This window comes from Equus przewalskii, chromosome 1, assembly GCF_037783145.1.
Source record: "Equus przewalskii isolate Varuska chromosome 1, EquPr2, whole genome shotgun sequence".
In the NCBI taxonomy this organism is placed as follows: domain Eukaryota; kingdom Metazoa; phylum Chordata; class Mammalia; order Perissodactyla; family Equidae; genus Equus; species Equus przewalskii.
The window spans coordinates 76,457,279-76,480,438 of record NC_091831.1 but is presented as its reverse complement, the minus strand read 5'-3'; the positions used below and the strand labels follow the sequence as shown (position 1 = coordinate 76,480,438).

Sequence of the window (23,160 nt, the reverse complement as noted above, 5' to 3'; positions counted from 1 at the left end):
TTAGAACTATCTACCCATCTGTCTTAGATGAAATCATTTAAGATTCTCTGAATCAAAGAGATATTAATCTTTACTTTTTTTGCTGATTATTCTTTTAATACTAGATGAAAGATATATTTTATATTTTTCTAGGTGTGCCAATAAAGTACGCATATATGAACACTGTATGACGTGACAGCTGTCTCCACAATGGTGAAAAGCATGTGAAAGTAGAGTTTTTCTATATTAGGTGGGTATTTCCTTAATGATCTGATAAACTAAAAGCACAGAAAGATAAACATTTCTGAGGCTACTGGGATAACTACATTTGATATTTTTAATTTCAGAACACCATTTTTCTATCTTAAGGTAAGCAAGTAAACTACTTGATTATGATAAATATCAAAAATACATTTTTATTATGAAATATTTCTAATACTAAAAATATTTAAGTGATTAATGACTTTACACCAAATCCTAAACCACAAAGGAAACCCAACTGTTATTTTTAACTTTAAAAGGCATCAACTGTTTTTACCTCTTCTTCACTGCTGTTATCCTCCTTTTCTTTTTCATCCTCCTCCTCCTCCTCTTCTTCCTCTGCTTCACTGCTAGAACTATCTTCTTTCAATTCAGTCTTCCAATTAGCAGGAATAGTTCTACTTTTGTGAAATTCAAGTGCCTGATCAAAGGCTAGAAAGAGACCATAAACTACATGAACTAGAGAAATTAAGATGACTGATTTATCTAAAACTATTAAACAAGATAAAGAAATAAAAACTACTGTGCTAATACAGCTGACATTTACAAAGCGTTTGCTCTGTGCCAGGCACTGTGCTAACTGCTTTTTTGTGCAGCAACTAATTTAATCCTAACAGTCCTACACATTAAGCACCCATTTTATAGATGGCAAAACTGCTACCATCGGAAGGAGACTTAGACTCAAGCAAATACAAGAGAAAAGAGCAGTTTCTTCTTCTAAACAAAAATTAGGGCGCGGCCCGGTGGCGCAGCAGTCAAGTGCGCACATTCCGCTCCGGTGGCCCAGGGTTCACTGGTTCAGATCCCAGGTGCAGACATGGCACCACTCATCCAGCCGTGCTGTGACAGGCGTCCCACATATAAAGTAGAGGAAGAGGGAAACAGATGTTAGTTCAGGGCCAGTCTTCCTCAGCAAAGAGGAGGACTGGCGGATGTTAGCTCAGGGCTGAGATTCCTCAAAAAAAACCCCCAAAATTAAGCATGTTTAGTAAAAAGAACTTTAAGATTGGTAAATATTTAAATGATTATCCAACAAATGACTATTAAATAATATTATATACCAGGCACAGAGCCATTGTAATGAATATACAATACCTGAAAATATTCTATAAATATGTTCTCTACGTTTCTAGTTAAACCTGAATTAAAATTATATTAACAATTAGCTTAAACTAAACTACGCACAGTTATTCTTGTTTTACAATACACAGAAATAAATTCTAAACCATAAATTCTTGAGGATTTTTAACCAATCTACACAATATATTATTGGATTTGATGAACATGGGCGAAGAGAAAATAAACAGTCAATTACATTGCCAAAAATCAAGTAAGAAATGCAATTACAGATATTCCTCAATAAAATATAACTACTGTTATATTATGAGACATGCCAAATCAAAATTACTTTGATTCCTGTTTCTATTATCCTTAGGAACTAATATAGGCAAAAGCCAGACAATAGTAATAGCTCATCATATAGTTCCTTCCCACCTTTAGATTATTGTCTGATAACAAGCTTAAAAAAAATAAAAAGAAAACTTATGATAACAGAAGGTACATGGCTTACAACAAAATAAGTCATACAGAACCAAATATGAGAAATATTTTTTAAAGAGTAAAAGAAAATTTAATCTTCAAAAATACTTCATCAGTTTTTAAATGACCTATAATTTATCCCAAGATTACCCTTACCTTGTTTTAACACAGCATCAGGCTTTGGTGCAGTGTCACTAGTAATTTCATGGACATCTTTTCTTGGTACTGAAGTACTATATTATTTTTTTAATTTTAAAGAAAAACGGTCACAAAAATAGAACAGAGATTAAGAGTCTAATTACACATCACGCAACGATACCAAAAATATGGGAATACTGACATTTATAATAAAAGTGATCATACAGAGGTGCAAGACCCAAATAAAATGCTAGGCAGGATGTTACAATATGTAATCATCTACAGAGGGATCCCACCTTAACAGATGTTTTATAAACAACAAGGTATTCTCAAATATCAAAGAGTCCCTGGCTAAATGCAATACTGGAAATACAAAAAATAAAAATAAATAAAAATATTTGGACAGCAGAATGCATCAATCCAATAAAAAAGTAAAATAAGAATTTGCCATTATCTTGAGATAATCATAAGATATTACTAAACTTAAGATTGAAAGAAAATGTACTAGTTTATAATATAAATGTTCTTTTAATATTTTTCTTAAACTGGATTCTAAGCTCATAAGCAAACTTCTAATACACAATTTAAGGTCTTTCATGGAACTCCCCCAACCATAAGGAGGGGTAAGATGCAAGCAACTGGGGCAAGATCTATCACATACGTCACATATATTTCCTATTTTACATTAATAAATTATCATTCAACTTTTCTGCATTTGGTTTGTGTCAAATGATCCACAAAAGCCCAGTATTCAATTTCAGTGGTCAAATTTTTCTGATTATCTCAATCAATTTTGTTAAAGTGGGTTTCCTAGACTGTTTTTAAAAATCACTTTTCAGGACTTGAAAATTCAAGCATCAATCTTAAAATGTGACAAGCTTTTTAAGGTATATAAAGACAAAGTATAAAAAAGTTCTACATGAAAAATTGGTGTCTTAACACTTACCATGCATTTCTAGTAACCCATTTTAATCCTGAGACTACTGCAGAAGTTGAATGTTATACAACAGGTATCACTACAACCATTAGACATAATTAAAAATATTAGAAAGTCCTAATTAGACATTCAAAATCAATAAATACGTGAATCAAGTATTAGATATGCTAGATATATCAAACTTGCCTCAACAAATCACCAGCTATTATATAGGCAAATATTGACAAATTAGTACTGACAGTCTAGTTTAGAAAAGACCAAATGAACAAGGAAAGATATATTCTAAGACTACTACACTTAATGATAATATGAAAAACTATCATACTTTGAAACATTTTGTATGATGAAAAGTAAAAGGTCCCTGGAAATATAACTAATTTATCATTTACCATCCTAATTTGGAAAAACAGTATATTTTTCATACCAGGTTAATTATACTTACAATTTGCCATCTTTGAAAGATCGGACAAGAATATTGTCTTTTTTCACAGCAATTTCATCACTACAATCAGGACAAACCACCTTCAAAAAAAGTGTCAAATTATTATAACTAAAAGCAAATTTATAGTTACATAAAGAGCAACTATTAAATCCTTTTAAAAAGTAGTTTCAGCTTACTGTTTAAAAACTAATTTTAGTTTGCAGGTAAACAGGTACCCACACATGGGAACACACACAAGTAATTTTAAATTTATATCCCATTTCCTTCTAGCTCTCTTGATTATTCATGTTGTTTTTTGGCACAAGCATGGCGTTGAAAGCAGAAACATAGCTATGACGAGACTGAAGCTTTGGACGAAGTTCTGGTAACAAACAGAAAGCTAGAATGAAATGAACAGGGAGCAGGATTGGAAAAAGAGGTAGAGCTAGACCCTTAACAGAGGGTGTGGATCAGGGCCAAGAGAAGACCAAAGAGGACCAAAATGGGAACAGGGATCAGAGCCTTAAGCAGAACAATCTCTATCTTAAAAAACAAGAGTCAGGGGGCCGGCCCGGTGGTGTAGTGATTAAGTTCGCATGCTCTGCTTTGGCAGCCCAGGGTTTGTGGGTTCAGATCCCAGAAGTGGACCTACACACGCTCACCAAGCCATGCTGTGGCGGTGTCCCACATACCAAATAGAGGAAGACTGGCACAGATGTTAGTTAGCTCAGGGCTAATCTTCCTCAAGCAAAAAGAGGAAGATTGGCAACAGATGCTAGTTCAGGGCCAATCTTCCTCACCAAAAAAAAAAAAAAAAGAGAGAGAGAGAAAGAGCGAGACAAAGTTCTATTTATTATTTACATTTAAATATATACCTTAACACATACTAAAATTTCTTCGTAATACTAATCTACTCTAAAAAGTAAACATTTTAAAGTGATTACCTTCCTGGAGTCTGTCTAAGATTTATTAGTAACATTAAAAAATGTATTTGCAGTCACCTCAGTTATTATTTAAAGTGAAGATAAAGCATGCCTTCACAAAGGCAGTGCTAAAGCAAGACACCTATGAATTATTACTATTTTAATTCCAAGACAGTCCACTATGTATACTAAAAATAAGTTAATAGTATAGTTATATTTTTAAATGAACAATTGGGTTAAGTAAGTATGACAGGTTTGTTATAAAGACTGTCTCATTAGCTCTGAAAAATGACACAATGGTACATAAAGGCAGGTACTGTCACCACAGGTTAGAGAGGACCTAGAAACAGGCTAGTTCTAATTCAGTCTTTAAAAAGTTAGTGAACGTTTTCCATAAATTGCACTATTTTCTTGTAGCAGTGAGTAAATGTTGATGGCATTCTGAAATAATTCACTGATGAAAGTCTTTCACACGTATTAGCATCTCAGAAAACTTTGTCATTTCAAAAAAGACGAAGTAAATACTTAACATTTGCTCATCCATTCATCTACTCACTCTACAAATATTAACAACCACATCGAGATATATACAAGATGTTGGAGAACACAGAGGCCAAGACAGTCACTGTTCCTTTCCACGTGGCACTTGCATTCCAGTTGGGAAGACAATGCTAAACAAGTTAAGTGCACGTTTATTTAATTGCTATTGTGTTAAGTCCTTATCTATGTGGTCAGGGACTGCTTTCTTGAGGACACATTTAAGCTCAGCTTTGAAGACTGAGTAGGAATTGACTTGACAAAGGATGTATGTGTGTGCACGTGTGTAGCACAGGTATGCACTGCAGGCAGAGGAAACGAATTATGGGAAGGGCCTGAAAAAGCAAGCAGTGGAACCCATTCTAGGAAGCAAAAGCAGATCAGTGTGGCTAACTTTCTGCCTGGGCTAAATAAGAGAGATAAGCAGAGTTCAGATTTTCCAATCTTGTAGGCCATGTTAATTCTTTAGATAAAATTTAAAATCTTTAAGGGAAGAGTCTGAAGCAGGATAATGTCATAATAGATTGATTTGCCTTTTAAAAAATTACGTGGGGGGCCAGCCCAGCAGCATAGTGGTTACGTTCGTGCACTCTGCTTCAGCAGTCCAGGGTTCGTGGGTTTGGATCCTGGGCATGGACCTACACACCACTCATCAAGCCATGCTGTGGCAGCATCCCACATACAAAATACAGCAAGAGTGACACAGATGTTAGCTCAGCGACAATCTTCCTCAAGCAAAAAGAGGAAGATTGGCAACAGATGTTAGCTCAGGGCTAATCTTCTTCACCAAAAAATAAGCAAATAAAAATAAAAAATTACTTGGGCTGCTCTGAAAAAAAAATGGATCAGAGACGGGCAAGAGTTGAAAGAGACTAAACTACTGCGATCATCCAGGTGAGAGACGGTGAGTTGGATGTAAAGTGGTGGCAACAGAAAATTAAAAGAATGAGAAATATCAGAGATAATTAGGGAACTGGAGAGATCAGAGAAAAAAGGGATCCTTAGGTTTCTGTCTCACGTAAATGGTGTCATTCACTGTGAGAGAAAACAATGGAGAAGGTCCAAGTTTGAGCATGAGGAAGGAGAGAATAAATTTAGTTTTAGCTTGTAAGTTTTGAAGTGGCTAAAGGTCATCCAAACGGAGATACTAAATAGACTGATACCCAGCTTTGCAGCTCAGAGTAGAGATCTGAACTCTAAGGTACAAACTTGGGAGTCAACAGCTTAAAAATCAGGAGTCTAAAACTGTGAGCCAAATCCACTCATTTTTTTTCCTCGTGTACTTAGGGTTTTGAAAACTACATATATGATCGCTCTGACCGTTGCCAATGGTAGCACACAAGTAGATTCATTCTCCATTCTACCACAGGAACCACAATCCATATTTTACTCCGTTTACCCATATATGTTATTTTCTTGGTCCCCAAGGCATTTCAATTTGTTATCTCTGCAACCAATACCATAAAAGGGGATGAGATCATGCTAAAAAGAATATAGAGTATATTCTGAACCTTGAACAACAACATTTAAAGCTTGGTAAGAGTAATAGTGAAAGAAATTGAAAAGGAGGACTGCCTGAGACATGGAAGCTAAGACTTCCTGCTCTTAAAATGAAGGTAACTACCATGTATTGTTCAGTCTCAATTAGAATTAAATGAGACTACTTAGGGTAACAGCTTTAGCACTGTGCCTGGACAGGGTAAATGCTCAATACATGGTGACTATTTATAGTTCCTAGGAGTACGCAATTGTTTTTTAACATAATGTAACCAAAACACTTGTAAAATGCACTCAATTTATAAAAACTAATTTTAAAAATAGAAAAAAATATTTTTTATGTGATTATGTCAAGATTGTTCAATTGAGAACACAATTCCACACTCCAGTTGACAAAAATTATCCATCACTGTCCAAAAGATCTCAATTTTGGGGGGAAGGATAACATAGATCAATAATTCAACGATTTTTAAAATAATAATGAAATAGTTGACTAAGCAGTTGACTGATTTTTCAATGTCATAAATCATTAAATATCATTCTCATCATTAAGGAAACTAGAAATTATGGTGACAGGATCTTAAATTAATACTGAAAATCCTAACAGTGAAAATTTTAACGTTCCTGTCGTTTTAGAAAAAGACACACAAATCTGTTTTTTAAAATATGTTTTCAAAAGAAATTCTTACAAAGAATCTTAGTACTTTAGGAAAAAAGAAATGATCACATACACTGACAAGTTTTCAGCTTAGTATTAATCCAAAGCTTGACAAGTTACTTAACCCTTCTAATAATCAGCTCCCTTATCTCTAAATAAAGATAAATAATAATGCCTCATAATTCTTACAAAGGTCTTAGCAAAATTCTTGTACATAATAAGCATCCAATAAATGTTGGATGAATAGATGGATACATGCAGAGGTACAAAGGTATCATAAAATATTTATATTTATTTGGGGCCAGCCCTGTGGCCAAGTGGTTTGCATGCTCCACTGCGCTGGCTCAGGGTTTTGCCAGTTCAGATCCTGGGTTTGGACATGGCACCGCTCACTGAGCCATGCTGGGGCGGCGTCCCACATGTCACAACTAGAAGGACTCACAACTAAAAATACACAACTATGTACTGGGGGCTTTGGGGAAAAACAGGAAAAATAAAATCTTAAAAAATATATAGAGAGATATTTGTATTTATTAAAACAAATAATTGCCCCCATTAGCTTTAATTACAATTTTAAGAGCTGACATTTATTGGGCACTCATTTTGTGCAAAACACCGACCTAAGCACTCCAAATAAAGAATACAAAATATACTCACTGAAAGAGATGACAAATAGACATTATTTGTAGTTAACAGCAGAAAAGAAAGGTTCTATTGTTCTTTTGTAGTCTTTTGCATGGTGGACTTAGGAGTTTCAAAAGTTTGCATTATGAATTTTCTACCCAAAATAGAGAGAATAGTATAAAGAACTCCCATATACCTAGCCTCTTAAATAATCATGATTTTGCCTTTCTTAGATGACTTCAAGAGTTCTTTGTACTCAAAGACAATTTTGAAAGCAAGCTTTGTGTGAACTAAATCATGCTAAAATCACTTCCCCATTTTGCACCTATAAAAAAACACTCGTAAGAAAATCAGCTGTTTTCTTCACAAACTTATATAGTTGAAAATTAAACTCTTTTATACAGAAATTACTCACCAACGCAGGAAACCACAGTGCTTTCTTTTTATCCAAACTAACGTAATCTACACATACAACTTTTCCTAGTAGCTCATCAATCTGTTTCCTATCATCCTCATCTTCATCACTGGAGGATGAAGACGACTCTTCCTCTGGGCTGGAGAAAGAAAAAAATAAAGACATTTCTATTTATCTTCACCAGGAATAAGAATACCAAATTGATGAATAACAGGTATTCTAGAAATCTTATCCTATTTCCTAAAGCCTACAGAATGGCTGATTCAAATTTTTAAATAGTTTTCTAAATTTCTAAACAATAACAAAAGAGTTATCATTCGAGGAAGGCACATCATTTTCCTAGAAATCTACTGGGTTTATTTAGTGCTATTTGAAAATATTAAGGGGAAGATCAGAACAGAATAACAACACTGGTCCCCAAATTCTCAAAAAGCTGAAGGCCCCATATTAAACATCCCAGTACTACACTAAAATATACTAGGATCCTACTCTCAGATTAAAGGAGTCCTAGAGATAGCAATTTTACATTCCCAGCACAAAGCTAATTTTAAAAAGGGGAGGCAGATCTTCATTAACTGGGGGTCAGGGTGGGGACAGGACACAATCTGGTAAGAGATCACCATTGCTATCCTTAACATCAAATATATACAAACTTTAAAAGTATTCAGAAAATTCAAACCACAATATGGTTTTCTTTGTATTATGTTAAAAATTCATTGCAACTATATTATGTATTGAACTAGTAAATTAGAAAGATGTTAACTATCAGGAAAAGGAGGAACTATCTAAGAGCATCCAATCGATGTTAAAGTATAATATAAAGTAAAACTAAAAAGAAAGAAAAACAAAACAAAAAATGATTCTCCTCTGAATCTGGTTGCAAGAAAACTCATCACCAGTGCTAAAGAAAATAAAGATTCTGACAATTAACTACTCAAAATGCCTGGAATAAGTAGACAATAAGAAATATTGAATAAACTGCAATGCATGTTCTTGTTATAAAACAAAACAAAATAAGAGTGGGCCAGCCCCAGTGGCCTAGTGATTAAATTCAGTGTGCTCCATTTCAGCAGCCTGGGTTCAGCTCCTGGGCATAAACCTACATCATTTTGTTAGTAGCCATGCTGTGCTGATGGCCCATATAATAAAAAATAGAGGAAGACTAGCACAGATGTTAGCTCAGGGCAAATCTTGCTCAGCAAAACAAACAAAAAAACAAAAAACACAGAATAATGGCAAATACTGATTACCTACAAGAATGAAAACATTTTTGAGATAGTTGGCAACGACCAAGTTCACTGACAAAAAATGTAAATCAACAGATTATTTTAAAACTTTAAACATGATTTATCTATTTGGTTGATTGGGACAAATCCAGTATGTAGCCATGTGTTGCTTAACAACAGGGATACCTTCTGAGAAATGTGTTGTGATTTAGTCCTTGTGTGAACATCACAGAGTGCACTTACACAAACCTAGATGGTACAGCCTACTCACACCCAGCCTATACGGTACTAATCTTATGGCACCACTGTTTTATACGTATGTGGTCCATCGTTGATGGAAATGTCATTATACGGCACATACCTGTATTCTAAATTTGTCTTTGATGCCTTTCCAAAGGATGACAATACAAATTTCACTCCTTTTTCACTTCTACATATTTATATATTCCAATATACAGGAAGCAAAAACTATTATAATAATATTAAACATTTTAGTGTGATATGGGGAATATCAAAATATCAAAGTTTGCTACTGAGTAGAACTACTGTACCTCAAATGGCACTTAAAGCAGTTTAATTCCTACTTAGAAAGTAGGTTAATATGTAGTAGGAAAAACCAACATACCTTCACATAAAGCTTTACATATAGGCATATAGCTTGGCATAATAATAACAGACTTCATAAACCTGATTCTACTTGATTAGAAGAGCTCTTCTAGGGCAATGACTTTTATCTCTCCACTTTCTAATGATTCTACAGCACAACAAACCTTAAAACCATAATTAGTGCTTTTTCAAAGTAGTCACAGAAAACTTATTCATCTAGGGTTTTATGAACGCCCTTTATGTCATTATCATTAGCAAGAGAGAAAGTCACAATCTCACAGATAACATATACAAATCTGTAAAACACAGAAAGAGAAAACTAGGCATAATTTGGCTAAAAAACTCATCTGCATCTTTATAAAAGTTCTGATTTCTTTCTTAAGTGTGAAAAGTTCAGACACCAGAAAGTTATACATGTATATTAAAAAACTGATTGGCTACATAAAACCCCTATCTATCTTATCTATTAAATGTCTAGGACCACTCTAACACCATTCCCTGCTTATGAACTAGATTCCCTTCCCCGCCTCACCTTCCGAAGACTTTGTTTCAGCAATACTTGCTTCTTCTGTATCAATTTTCTGCCTCTACCAGATTGAATACCATCAGTATATTGTTATTTCCATCAATATGCTGTTATTTCTCCCTACTCTCTTAAGAAAAAAATCCCCTGACCTCACTTTCTCCACCAGCTACTACTACCTCATTTCTCTACTCCCTTTTGCAGCAAAACAGCCTAGAATGCTCTATCCCCAGACATTTAGAAACTCTTTCACCTTCTCTAAGTTTCTGTTCATATGTCTCCTCACTAGGTTATCCTGACCACTGTATTCAAATTTACAACCTGCTCACCCCAATCTCCCCTCACCTTACTCTTATTATTTTCACAGCACTTACAAATCTATCATACTATACAATTTACTTATTTTTTACATTTATTCTTTATTGTCCACCTCCCCCTATATGAAATAATGTAAGTTCTAATAGCAGAGATTATATAAATGCCTGCTTTGTTCACTGATATATCCCAAGTACCTGAACAGTGCTTGGCACAGCATAGATGCTCAATAAATATTTGTTGACTAAATAAATGAACCAAATAGATTTATTTCTTTCTACTGTGGTACTTCTGATTTTATTTCTCCTGAAATCACAAAATGTATACAATCAGTCTAATGTATACAATCAATATAAACCACATCATTATACCCAAGGCTCCTTTAACTTTTCCTTTCAGAGAAGTTTAGCTAGGAAATTGTTTACACAAGTACCCAATAAACTGTTAAACTAAAATAAATGAGCATCAAAAATATTTTAAAGGAGCAAAGATAGAGCAAGCAGAGAACCTGCTTGGTTTTTATTCCCCTCTGACATTGTTGCTTCTTTAGTAGTACGGTATTTGTTTATAGAGTCACAGCAAAATAACGCACTGCCTCTGTGAAATAAGACCTGATGATGCCACCGGAAACAAAGCTAATAACATGGAAATGTTTACCACAACAGACTAACAGCTAATCACTTAAAGCTGATCACACATCATTAATTGTAAATTAATTGTAAATCAAGTGAGAAGAACTTTAGACAAGATATGTGCCAAAGAATAACAAATGACGAGATGCAAATAAAAAACTGAGCCAGGAACTTCAGAGGCATTCAATCTTTGAAATTCAATTCTTCTTTCAATGATCCTTACTATTTCAGACAACTAAGTTAGTTTCAAATTCTGTACAGTAAATTAAAAATCTGTATTAGTATTAGGAAGACTGACAATGTATAGCCTCTTAGAGATTAAAACATACAGAATATATGGGGGCCGGCCCCCTGGCCGGGTGGTTTAAGTTCCGCACGCTCTGCTTCAGCAGCCATGGTTCATGGGTTCAGATCCCGGGTGCGGACCTTCTCCACTCATCAGCCATACTGGGGAGGCACCCCATATACAAAAAACAGAGGAAGACTGGCACAGATGTTAGCTCAGGGCTAGTCTTCCTCAAGCAAAAAAAAAAAAAAGAAAGAAAAGGAAGATTGCCCAACAGATGTTAGCTCAGGGTAATCCTCCTCACCAAAAAAATTTAAAACATTTTTTAAACATACAGAATATATGAACAGGTACACACTTACCAATAAAAGGGTTTTAATTTTTTCCTCCAATTTAAAGAAATTAGAATCAAATTTTCATAGCAAAATAAAGCAAATAGAAAAAAGATCTTCTGGAATTAGTGACGCTGATTGCACAATTTTGTGAATATACTAAAAATCCCCAAACACTGTACATTTTAAAAGGGTGAATTTTATAGTACATAAATTGTATCTCAATAAAAAATTTTTTTAAAGATCTGCAGACCTGTAAATATGAGATCAAATATGAGACAAATCACTAGTTTATTGGGTAAATCTCAGCACTGTCACTAGATAAAACCTGTACCCACGAATAATTATGCTCTATTCTTTTTCTGAAGGGGAGAAAAATAACAGCAAATAGAAAGCTATCCTACTGCAGTAGCTGCACATAAACTTTTGCTAGATTATTCGACAAAACTTTTGGGCGGCAAAAGGGACACAAATATTTCTGTAATTTCAGGCATTCTATTCTCTAGGCAAAATCAAATAAAACCTCCGTACACAACAGGTAAATTATAAGGGCCAAATTGAATCAAGTTACACATTGACCAAAAGGATCAATAACTTGCTTTAAAAAAATTAAGCTAGGGGCTGGCCCCATGGCCGAGTGATTAAGTTTCTGCTCCACTTTAGTGGCCCAGAGTTTCAGCAGTTCAGATCCTCGGCACGGACACGGCACCACTCATCAGGCCATGTTGAGGCGGCGTCCCACATGCCACAGCTAGAAGGACCCACAACTAAAATACACAACTATGTACTGGGGGGGATTTGGGGAGATAAAGCAGAAAAAAAAAAAAGAAGATTGGCAACAGTTGCTAGCTCAGGTGCCAATCTAAAAACAAATTAAGCTAAAAGATAATCATTAAAAAAGAAAATACTTGAGTATTAGGATTAATTAATTAAAGGTAGAATATAAATAAAAATTAAAGGAAGATATCAAAAACAACCAATTCTGGAATACCTGGGGGCACATTAATGGCTGTTAAAAGAAAACAAAGGTAGTGATATGCTATTGTAACAGTGGAGTACAGGGAATCCTGGGAAGAGATAATCACAAAAGTAAATTTTAAATGGAAATCAGGGAACCATAATGAAGGCTTTTTTTAGTTGAGTAATAGAAAAGGAAATGAAAGTCAAATAAATGACATTAAGATCCAGGTCCAAGACTTTGTTGTAGAAAATGACTCTGAAGAAAGGGGAAAGAACTTTGAGGAAGTGTAATTAAGGAGATGGGCATTTCACTGTGGTACTTGCCTATCGTGCTTACAGACCAAGGCTTAGATTGCTAAGGAAGAATAATGTCTCTTGACAGTGAGAATGACCGCAGTAAGTGAGGGGGAAGGAACAGCATGCAAAACAAGAATACAGATGAGCTGGCTTTCATTTCCTACACTAGTAATTCTCAACCTTTTGTCTGCCTTCATACTTTGCACATGTACAACACAATCCCAACAGCAAATCTTTCATTACACAGATAGATTCTCAACAGGAAAATCACTAACTTAGAATGTTTGCTAGAGTCTTTAGAAAGCAAAGATCAACTTAGCTGAGTGACAACTGCATATTTTATTCTCATATGCAAGAAAAGGAGTCCTCAACCAAGAAACATAACAGACCTTTTCTTTTCTTTTTTTTTTTTGCTGAGGAAGATTAGCCCTGAGCCAACATCTGCACCAATCTTCCTTCACTTTATATGTGGGTCACCTACCACAGCATGGCTGACAAGTGGTGTAGGTCTGTGCCCAGAATCCAAACCTGCAAATCCGGGCCACTGAATTAGAGCACACTAAACTCAACCATTAAGCCATGGGGCCAGCCCTCAGACTTTTTAATAGATATAGTTTTTGGTCACTTTCGTAGATCAATCTGTGTGGTATTTTATAAATTACTTTATTTTAAACTTATTTTTACACTTCTGGATGACAATTGTAGGAAGGTAAACTATGTCTAAATATTAGACACAATTTTTTCAAAATTAAAAAAAATTTCTGATAGATTCAAAAACTGTTTTTTCTACAGTATGTAAATAATATAAAATATATGTAATTTTTCTTTTTGCTGAGGAAGATTAGCCCTGAGCTAACATCTGTGGCCATCTTCCTCTACTTTATATGTGGGACGCCTGCCACAGCATGGCTTGATAAGCAGTGCATTGGTCCATGCCCAGGATCCAAATTGGCAAATCCCAGGCCCCTGAAGTGGAGCACATGAACTTAACTGCTACACCACCGGGCTAGCCCCTGGAAATGTTGTTTTTAAAAATTCAAATAATACAGCCAAAAAGAGTCCTACCCATCAAACATAACATAAACACTAGGAAGCACATATAAACACTCACATATAAACACATTTTTATATATAAATAAAATGGTGTTTCATACTGGTATGAAATCAATACATGATGATGATTATCTAGTGCTTACTACATAAACACTTTAACAATATGAATTCATTTAATCTTTGCAACAACTCCAAGAGATAGTTAATACTATTATCTCAATTTTACAGATGGGAAAATTGAGGCATGAAAAGACTAAGTAACCTCCCCAGGTCACAAAGCAAGGAAGTGGCAGAGGGAGGGTTCACACCCAGGCCATCTGGCTCCAGTTCACACATCAAACAACTAAGCTACTCTGCCACTCTCAAACGCTAGAGAAGTGAAAATCTTTGCTAATGAAATAATTTTACATTAAATACAACTCCTCTCACTGACCTGACATCATCAATCAGTGAATTAAGAGTTGACTGCAGAATCACAGGAAGATTCTAATGATCAAATAATGGTCGATAAAATTTTAATTCACAACTAAAGTCATTAATTTTCAAAGGGATATCAAAAGATTTAATTTATAAGTGCTTCAAGTGAATATTTTACAGCAACATAATAGCCCTTCAGAAAAACTGAAAACATTATTAGATCACAATAACAGCTAATAATCACACCAGGACTCCATTCTAATAATGCCATCGTACATTTTTCATTTATTTTTCTTTCTGGCTAGAACACTCAATTTTTAAATGACATACACAGAAGAGTAAAGAATAGTTACAACCTGAGTATCCTAAAAATAATCAAGTCACCAGCAAGCTAAATCACAAGTGAAAGAAATTATTCACCTAGTAATTAAGAAAAACATTCTCTAAAAGATTCAGAGAGAAAAAAATGCATGACCTAAATCACAATTATAGTAGAAAAATAAGTAATATTAAATATTTTTTCAATGCAAGGATTAGTTTTTTAACTTCCTCCCTCAAATGCATCTTTATTTACTGTTAAAACTAATTTGGAAACCAACTGAAGTACTCTATCTAAACAAAAAAAGAGTCAATCAACTGAATAAGAAAAGGCCTGTGGAGCACAGATGAGTTTAAGTCCTGGTCCTTTCCTTCCTGTGTTCTGTCTCTGCGGCCAATTTCTTGTTGGGATAAAAACAATACCTACCTTCGTGGGTTTGCTGTAAGGTTGAAATATGTAAAATAAGAAATAGCGTTAACCCAATTTCTATCTCCACAGCTCAGCCACAATTAGATTTAATACCTGATTCTACATATTGAATGAAGGCATTCACTTACACTAAAGTTTTCAATAATTCAACTAATATTTATTTTTAATAGCTACTCTGATAATATTTGGGCTTAGGCACATTAAAATTATCAAAATTTTATCCAAGTAAAATATTCAAAATTGTTTTTAAAATAACCTCCAATAGAATAAACTAGAAACTATATTCTCCCGTCTCATCCCTTCCAACTTCCTTCTGCTCCAGGGAAGCCGAACTCTTTCTGTTTCTCTGACAGTTACTACCTCGTCTCTAAATAATATTATAGCAGCATTTATTTATACATTTTAGGCATTATTCTATTGCCTTCCCACTGTTACAAGGACTTGACTTTTACATTTAAGCCACCTCCCCAGCCTCCATCCTGTGAACATAGTTTTCCTTTCTCATATAATTTGGGGGGGTGGGGGAGTTACTAAATACTTTTGCTATTTTTTTCCCTACTTGTCATCACATCTTTAACTTCCCCACAATGTTCCATTATATTAGGTAATCAAGTCCTCCTTTTTAACAGACTTCCATTCCTTCATTCTGCATTCTACTGCCTACTCACACCTAGCGTTACTATTGAGAAGTCTGATGCCATTCTGCCTCTCAATCCTTCGCAATAAATATTTTTTCTTTCTTGAACTGTTTGAAGATTGTTTCTTTATCTCTGATGACCTGAAATTTCACAAGCCCTTGACCTTGTGATGCTTTTTAATTTAGAGCCTTTTAGAGCTTAGGCACATTTTACCAAAAGTAATTTGTTAAAATATATAGGATATGTGTCACAACTGCAAGAAGACATAAAAATAAGTAAGATAGTTTCTGCTGTCAGGGGAATTAAAAGGATTAGGAAGGGAAAACAAAACACTACAATGGTAACAGGTGAAATATTGTCTATGATGTTAGATAAATGCAAAGAATTTAGAGGGTTCAGAGGAGAGAAAAACATGTCTGTTTTCAAGGAAAGAGTGGGGAGACAAAATGGTGTGCATATAAAGGTGGGAGCATTTCTACTGAGAACTGAAGAATGAGTGAGACATTGACAGGGAAGGGGGGCATTTAAGACAGAAAAAACCAGCAAGAATAAAAGCACGGTATCAGGAAAACAAAGGATGTATTCAGGCAATACTGACTAGTTGCATTTTGACTACAGCATCAAGATACATGTAGGGAGAAATGAGAGGTAGATAAACAATGTTAAGGTTGGCTGAGCAAGGAGAACTTCAAGCACCCATGCTAAGGAGTCTGAAATTACTATTAGATCTGAAATTATTATTAGATCCAGTTAGTATTTTGCAAATTACAATTTAAAATTAATAACTATTAAAACAATATTAGAAGGAGAAATGAATTCAGGTTCAACTAGCAGTTATGAAAATGGACTTACATATGATTAGATCTTCTTCCTCTATTTGTTTTCTTTCCTATGACTGGAGTGCCAAAATGTTCAGGGTTGGTGAGTGGGAGCTGGTCTAATGTCTGTGGGTAAGAACATAAACCCATCAAAAATTATTACGTTGCAAGTTCTTTTCTCTTTTTAAACCAAATCAGTTTAAGAATATGCTTAGATTTTGAGATTAAAAACTTCCCCCAAGGAAGACTAAAATACAACTTTCCTAAAGATAGAAAATTCTCAATTCAAAGATATTAGAATAAAGATGAATGAGCCCATTACTGAAAAAGTGAAAAGAAATTTAGCTGATCTCTCTAGATGATTTCATTATCTATTTGAAGGTTGACAGACTTCTAAGTATGATTAAAAGGCAAAACAAAACAAACAGCTCAGCAGAAACACAGATTTGAGAGATAAGACACCTATATCTAAGGACCTAAGTAACTCCTAGATTGGGGTCAATTGCAGCTCAAATTTTTCGTTGTACACAGGGAATCATAGCACATAAAACAGAATTCTTAATAAGCAACAGAAACAAAACTAATTATCAGGATAAGCATCAAGTGCTTGAAAAAAGGCTTCAGATAGGCTATATTACTACTTTGGAAACATTTTCTGCAATAAACCTCTTTTAAAGAAAACGTAAAATTTAGTTTTTCTATATTTAATATTTTACTTTGATTTTCCCTTCCTTTTTAATCTGCAGTATCCAACATTGTGCTTGGTATGAAGATAATAATCAATAAATGAACATTCTTTTTCTTGTAATCAACTGTCAGTTCATGTCAATCCCTTCGTCCCTCACCTCATCCAAAAATAATGATTTCTAGGCAAGGAAATGGTTGATGCTTAAAAGCAGAATGAAGAAAAATGGATTTGGGAATGATTCTCTTTACTCAATATCAGACACTTCTTAGATTTTTTTCTTGCTATTATTTCCCGAAAAGGTTTACATATCTAAAAAGTTAACATATCAAAAATACTATTTCAACTAGCATGATTCTCGGAATATCAATTTTGATAATATTCCTACTACTTCTGCATTTTAAAGATTTTATTCCTTTCATCCCTTTGATAATACCTCTGCTATTACAGATAATTTCATAAACACCAGGGGAACTAAAGATCCCACGAAAACTGTCAGGATGGAAGCAAGGGTGAGGAACTACTTAGGACAAAGACTTCTTGAAGTTACAAATCAGGGTGTCATATGAAAGGGTGTCCATCAACTTAGATCTAAAGATCAGATAGCTAAATACAAACTAATGCTAATATTTAAAAGAAAATTTTTAACTTTTAATTTTAAAACTGAGATAATTTTGTTGAAACAATGATGAACTAAAATGTGAAAAGGGATGCAAATTAACAATCTATTTTGCATAATTTGTTAGACTAAATATAAACCCATTTAAGGTACATAGATATATGTATGCAACAACAAAGAATATGGTATAGAAAAAAGATACTAGCCATAAAGTATTAAATGAAGATTGATTCCTTCAAAACACAGATAAAAATCATAACTTTTGTAGGGCAAAAGAACTAATTTTTCAAACTTAGTTTGTAAGTCGGGCATTTTAAAAATATTATTTGGAGGCAAAAGTTGGCCCAAATACAGTAATATGCCAAACAGAAACTCTTTAGAAGTCACTTGTCATTAACTCCCAATTATGCTTCCCAGGGGAGAAAATTTCAAGGTACTGTACTTGGCAAACAGGGAAAATAATTAATCTGGATTCACTTGCTGTCAAGCTAACAGATGGATTAAATGCCCCTCCTCATTCCTTAAAATTAAGGTTGCTCTCTTGAAAGCAGGAATTTCTACTAAGTACTATGATTTCTATTTTAAGCGTCTGCTAGTCATTTCACTTGTTACAGGAAAAAAAAATATCCAGGATTTCTAAAGAGTTATCTAGGAATCACATATAGAAATTTTCAAATAAACCACAGTTTCTTGCTAGTATGTAACAGAGTTAGATCACTAAGAAGCAATGTCTCTGTCCCTGGCCTCAATCTATGTCCAGGAAAGCAGGAGAACTTTTACTTCAAGTGATAGAAAAGACTGAGGGGAGAGTAGAATTTGTCATCTTATACCTAAAGAGCAAAACCCAGAAATTCCTGGCTATATTAAAGGCTCAAAGAAAATTCCACAGGCCTAGAAGCAACATGCCCTATAGCCCTGTTACCTAAAATGGGCTGCAGGAAATATGGAGCTGGGATTTTATCTAACCTTTCTTTAGAGTTTCCAATTGCATCTAGTAAATGCACAGAGAGAATATCAGCTGATGAAACTACTTTTGGATAATATTCAAATTATGAATGCTCTGTAGAAATACCCAAACACTCTGACAAATGTCAGACAGTGGGCAACATCCTCACTAAGGTAGTTATGGCTAGAAACAGAGATTTCACTGCTGGAATTCAAACTGACGGAAGTGCTATTGTGATCTCTTATCATGTAAATCTTGATTTTAAGTCTCTGTTTAGGTATGTAGCTTATTAATGGAATTAGTGACCCAAAATACTGCCAGTACAATGTGGCTTTTCTCTCAAAGGCCACAGTTACTACTCATAATAACAATATTCCGACTAGTCTTTCAAAAAATTAAAACTGTGTTTTTGAAAATATCAAATAAAGGGAAAGAATATATAGACGGTAGATTCAATAAACTCCTGGCCATGTCTTCACAGAGCTTAACACACTTACAATTTTAAAATATTTTTTGATTGTTTGATTAATGCTTTCTCTCTTCAATAGATCTTAAGTTACTGGAGCATAAGTTCCATGTCTACTTGGCTTACCCTTGTGTCCCTAGTACCTAGCACAGCACCTGGCATATGGGAATGGGGTAAGGAATAATATACCAGTATTCCAATTGCCCTCTAGCAAAACATTAAGTGTAACATGTACAGACACACAGAGTAAAACTGATTTCATCCTTGAACCTAAGGAGGATACAATGAGCTACTTGCTCATATTGCTTCAGCCTTTACGCTACAACTGTCTTAAGAACTATCCCAACTTAAAATTCTCCTGGCAAAAATAAAATTAACATTTTATATATTTCTGTGGATTAAACAACTAAGACACACGCCTTCACCTAAGAGGTGAAAAATCAAGTCTTCAAGCCCCCATATTCATTTACTTACTATAATTGTACACACGTTCGTTTTTTTTTCCTCCATTGTATAAGTTCTGTATATATTTTGGACATTAATCCCTTATCAGATATATGATTTACAAGTATTTTCTCTTTGCATTGGTTGTCTTTTCATTTTATTGATTGTTTCTTTTGCTGTACAGAAGCTTTTTAGTTTGATATAGTCCCATTTATTTATTTTGTTTTGTTTTGTTTTTGGTTTTTTGAGGAAGATTAGCCCTGAGCTAATTGTTGCCAACCCTCCTCTTTTTGCTGAGGAAGACTGGCCCTGAGATAACATCCATGCCCATCTTCCTCTAGTTTATACGTGGGACGCCTACCACACAATGGCATGACAAATGGTGCGATGTCCACACCCGGGATCTGAACCAGCAAACCCCGCGCCACTGAAGCAGAACGTGTGCACATAACCGCTGCGCCACCAGGCCGACCCCTGTACACATGTTCTAACTAAGGGAAATGAAATTATTTCTAAGAATTATAAAAATTCAGAAAGAATTCTGTCACTTCATCAATGTAAAAAGCCAAATTCACTACACTTGCCTCAAAGCTGTATGTATGTATTTCCTATATTTAAAACTTCACAATTAATTCAACAAATATTTACTGAATGCTTTTGTGGAGAAAACACTGATGGGAAAGGAGAGCCTATCAAGATGCCAAAAACATGGCTATTCCCCAAAACCAGCTTAAAATCTTATAGGGAAAATAAGAAAAGTAACTCAAAAGACCATAAAATAAGAATAAGAGCAGTGTACACAGTGTTATAAGCCAATATAACGTCAATTACAAAAAACAAAAAGAACAGCAGCAGTGCAAAAGGACCAAAGGATAAAGAGATCAAATCTGCTTAGAGGTCCAGGAAAGAGGAAGCATTTCTAGTGGCCGTAAGAGGAGTAGGGCTCAGCAGAAACCAAGAAAAGAAAAAGGAACCACCATCTGGAAATAACAAGTAGTCTTCTAAGGTAGAAGGACAGGAAAATGGGAGAATAGGAGATGGAAAAGATAGGCCGGGATCATAATACAGAGAACATGTCCCAAATTCTGAATTAAAACAGCAATTCACTCATTTAAGGGAAGGGAAAATATTTTCAAAACAAAAAACCATAAAACAAAGTCTAGTAGTTTAATAAGCAAAATTAAAATGTCCCCAAAGAAACATTGTTCTAAATAGTGAATAGAAAAAATAAATCTTGGTTCAGCCACACTGTGCATTAACTAATATTTATAGATTGTACTAGAGAATATAACACTATTTCTAACAATATGTCCATTTTTAAAATACTGAATTGTAGGCCAATGATTTACAAAACTTTGTGACCCCTCTATTCTTAATACCTTAACAACACCTTTCAATTTTAGAGCATGGCTTTGGTGCTAGAAAGTGCTGGTCTGAGAACCAGTTCTGACCATGAGTTAGTTAAAGATAATACTGGTATCTACCTGAAAATGTTGTAAATGCACTGAGCAAAGTCCCTGGCAAATGTAAGCACTTCATTTATTCATCCAACTATCATTTATTCAGTTCCTATTCTGTGCCAGGCACTGTTCTAGGAATTGGGAACAAAGTGGTGAAGGAGACATACAAAATCCCTGCCCTGTGACACATTCTAGTGAAGAAGGCAGACAATAAACAAATAGGCACATTTACTGTTTTGATGTCAGAGAATGATACATGCTATAAAGAAAACTAAGCCAACCTTGAATGGAAGGGACTATTTTAGGAAGGGCAGTCAGGCAAGGCTTCTCTGAGAAGAGGCTATAATAATGTCAGCTATCAGTACTGTAGTGAGAGATTGCTTGTAGTATCTACATAGGCTTTAAGGATGACGGGGTTCAAGTGGATTAGAAATCAGATATCTCTTTTCTACAGTTATTTTTGAATTAAAGGAGTCTCTATAAAAGTTGCCAAAGATAACAATTAAACAAGCCAATTGTATTTTCTTTGTGGACAAAGGCTAAAATACTTTTAGACAAAAAAGAATCTAGAACCTGGCACTCAAACACAAGGCCTTAAATGGGCTTCAAAGATTACATTACAATGGTATTACGTATTAATCAATTTTTCTGATTAACAAGTTGCTTGAGTTGAGAAAACACAAATTTGCTCCCCCCAATACAAAATATTAGAACATGTTCATTTGTTAAATGATTACTTACTTCACTTTCAGCAAAATGCCTCTCTCCTTTTAGGCACAGTGAAGATCGTCTCAGTGTCTTCTCATCTCCATCATCAAAAACTATGAGGAGAGGTAAAAATGGAAACTATTGAAGGGTTTTTCAGATTAACAAGATGATTTAAATTATCAGTTAATTTCCTGAGTGCAAATAGAGCTACTAAGAAGATTACATTTGAAATTCAGTTCACATTTTATGTTTCCTAATGGACAACTTCAAATATAGAGTACCTTTTCCAATTTCTAACAAAAAAGAAATAATATACCTGAAATGAAAATATCTTCCCGAAACAGAAAACGCCACATAAAAATAAGTTAGCATTTCAGAGTTACCATTAAAATGCTAATTAATCCTTCTCAGTACGGTAAAGGAAAGGCAAGTTTTCATGCTGGTAAACACTGACAGATTTACCAAAGAAACAGAAAGTAAGAATACAAATTTATATATTCAGAATGCTCCTAAAAAATTACTCCGTTTTGATGATTTAAAGCAGGGTTTCTCAACCTCAGCACTACTAACATTTTGGAGCAGGTAATTCCTTGTCATGGGGGGCTACCCTGTGCACAGCAGGATATTTAACAGCATCCCTGTCTCTAGCCACCAGATGCCAGTAGTGCCCCTTTCCCAGCTGGGACAAACAACAATGTCTCTAGATATTCCCAAATGTTCCCTGGGTGGCAAATTTGCCCTAACTTGAAAACTACTTATTTAAAGTACTAAAATGTCCCAGCAAATTTACTGTAAGTTTATATACACACAGAATATATGCATATTTTATGATATAATTTTAGCATATACTACATTCCTCACAAATCATGGAAGAGAGTTCCTCTATTTTAAAGTTACCAGGCCTTGATTTTAGAAGTAGCAACTTTTGCCTAAGTAGCAAAATTAGGTTCTCATACATTATGTGAGACTTCACATTACGAGAGACTGGGTAAATAACTTTTAGTACATTTTTAAATGTTGTAACTAAAATATTCAACAATAAAAGTGCCACA

General features: G+C 34.6%; 1 protein-coding gene across 9 annotated transcripts in view; it reads right to left on the bottom strand.

Annotated features, from left to right (window-relative positions):
* Positions 1-23,160, bottom strand: part of ARID4B (AT-rich interaction domain 4B) — a 149,039-nt gene that overhangs the window by 53,847 nt on the left and 72,032 nt on the right. For all 9 annotated transcript variants that reach the window (XR_011524926.1, XR_011524925.1, XR_011524927.1 and 6 more), the window contains exons 6-11: positions 22,142-22,221; positions 16,815-16,906; positions 7,930-8,068; positions 3,297-3,376; positions 1,936-2,012; positions 518-672 (exon numbers count right to left, since the gene is read on the bottom strand). Coding sequence is in view for 6 of the 9 variants with exons in the window: in XM_008515048.2 (XP_008513270.1) it covers positions 518-672; positions 1,936-2,012; positions 3,297-3,376; positions 7,930-8,068; positions 16,815-16,906; positions 22,142-22,221 (623 nt within the window). In the remaining 3 variants the exon portion in view is untranslated. The remainder of the gene's footprint in view (positions 1-517; positions 673-1,935; positions 2,013-3,296; positions 3,377-7,929; positions 8,069-16,814; positions 16,907-22,141; positions 22,222-23,160) is intronic.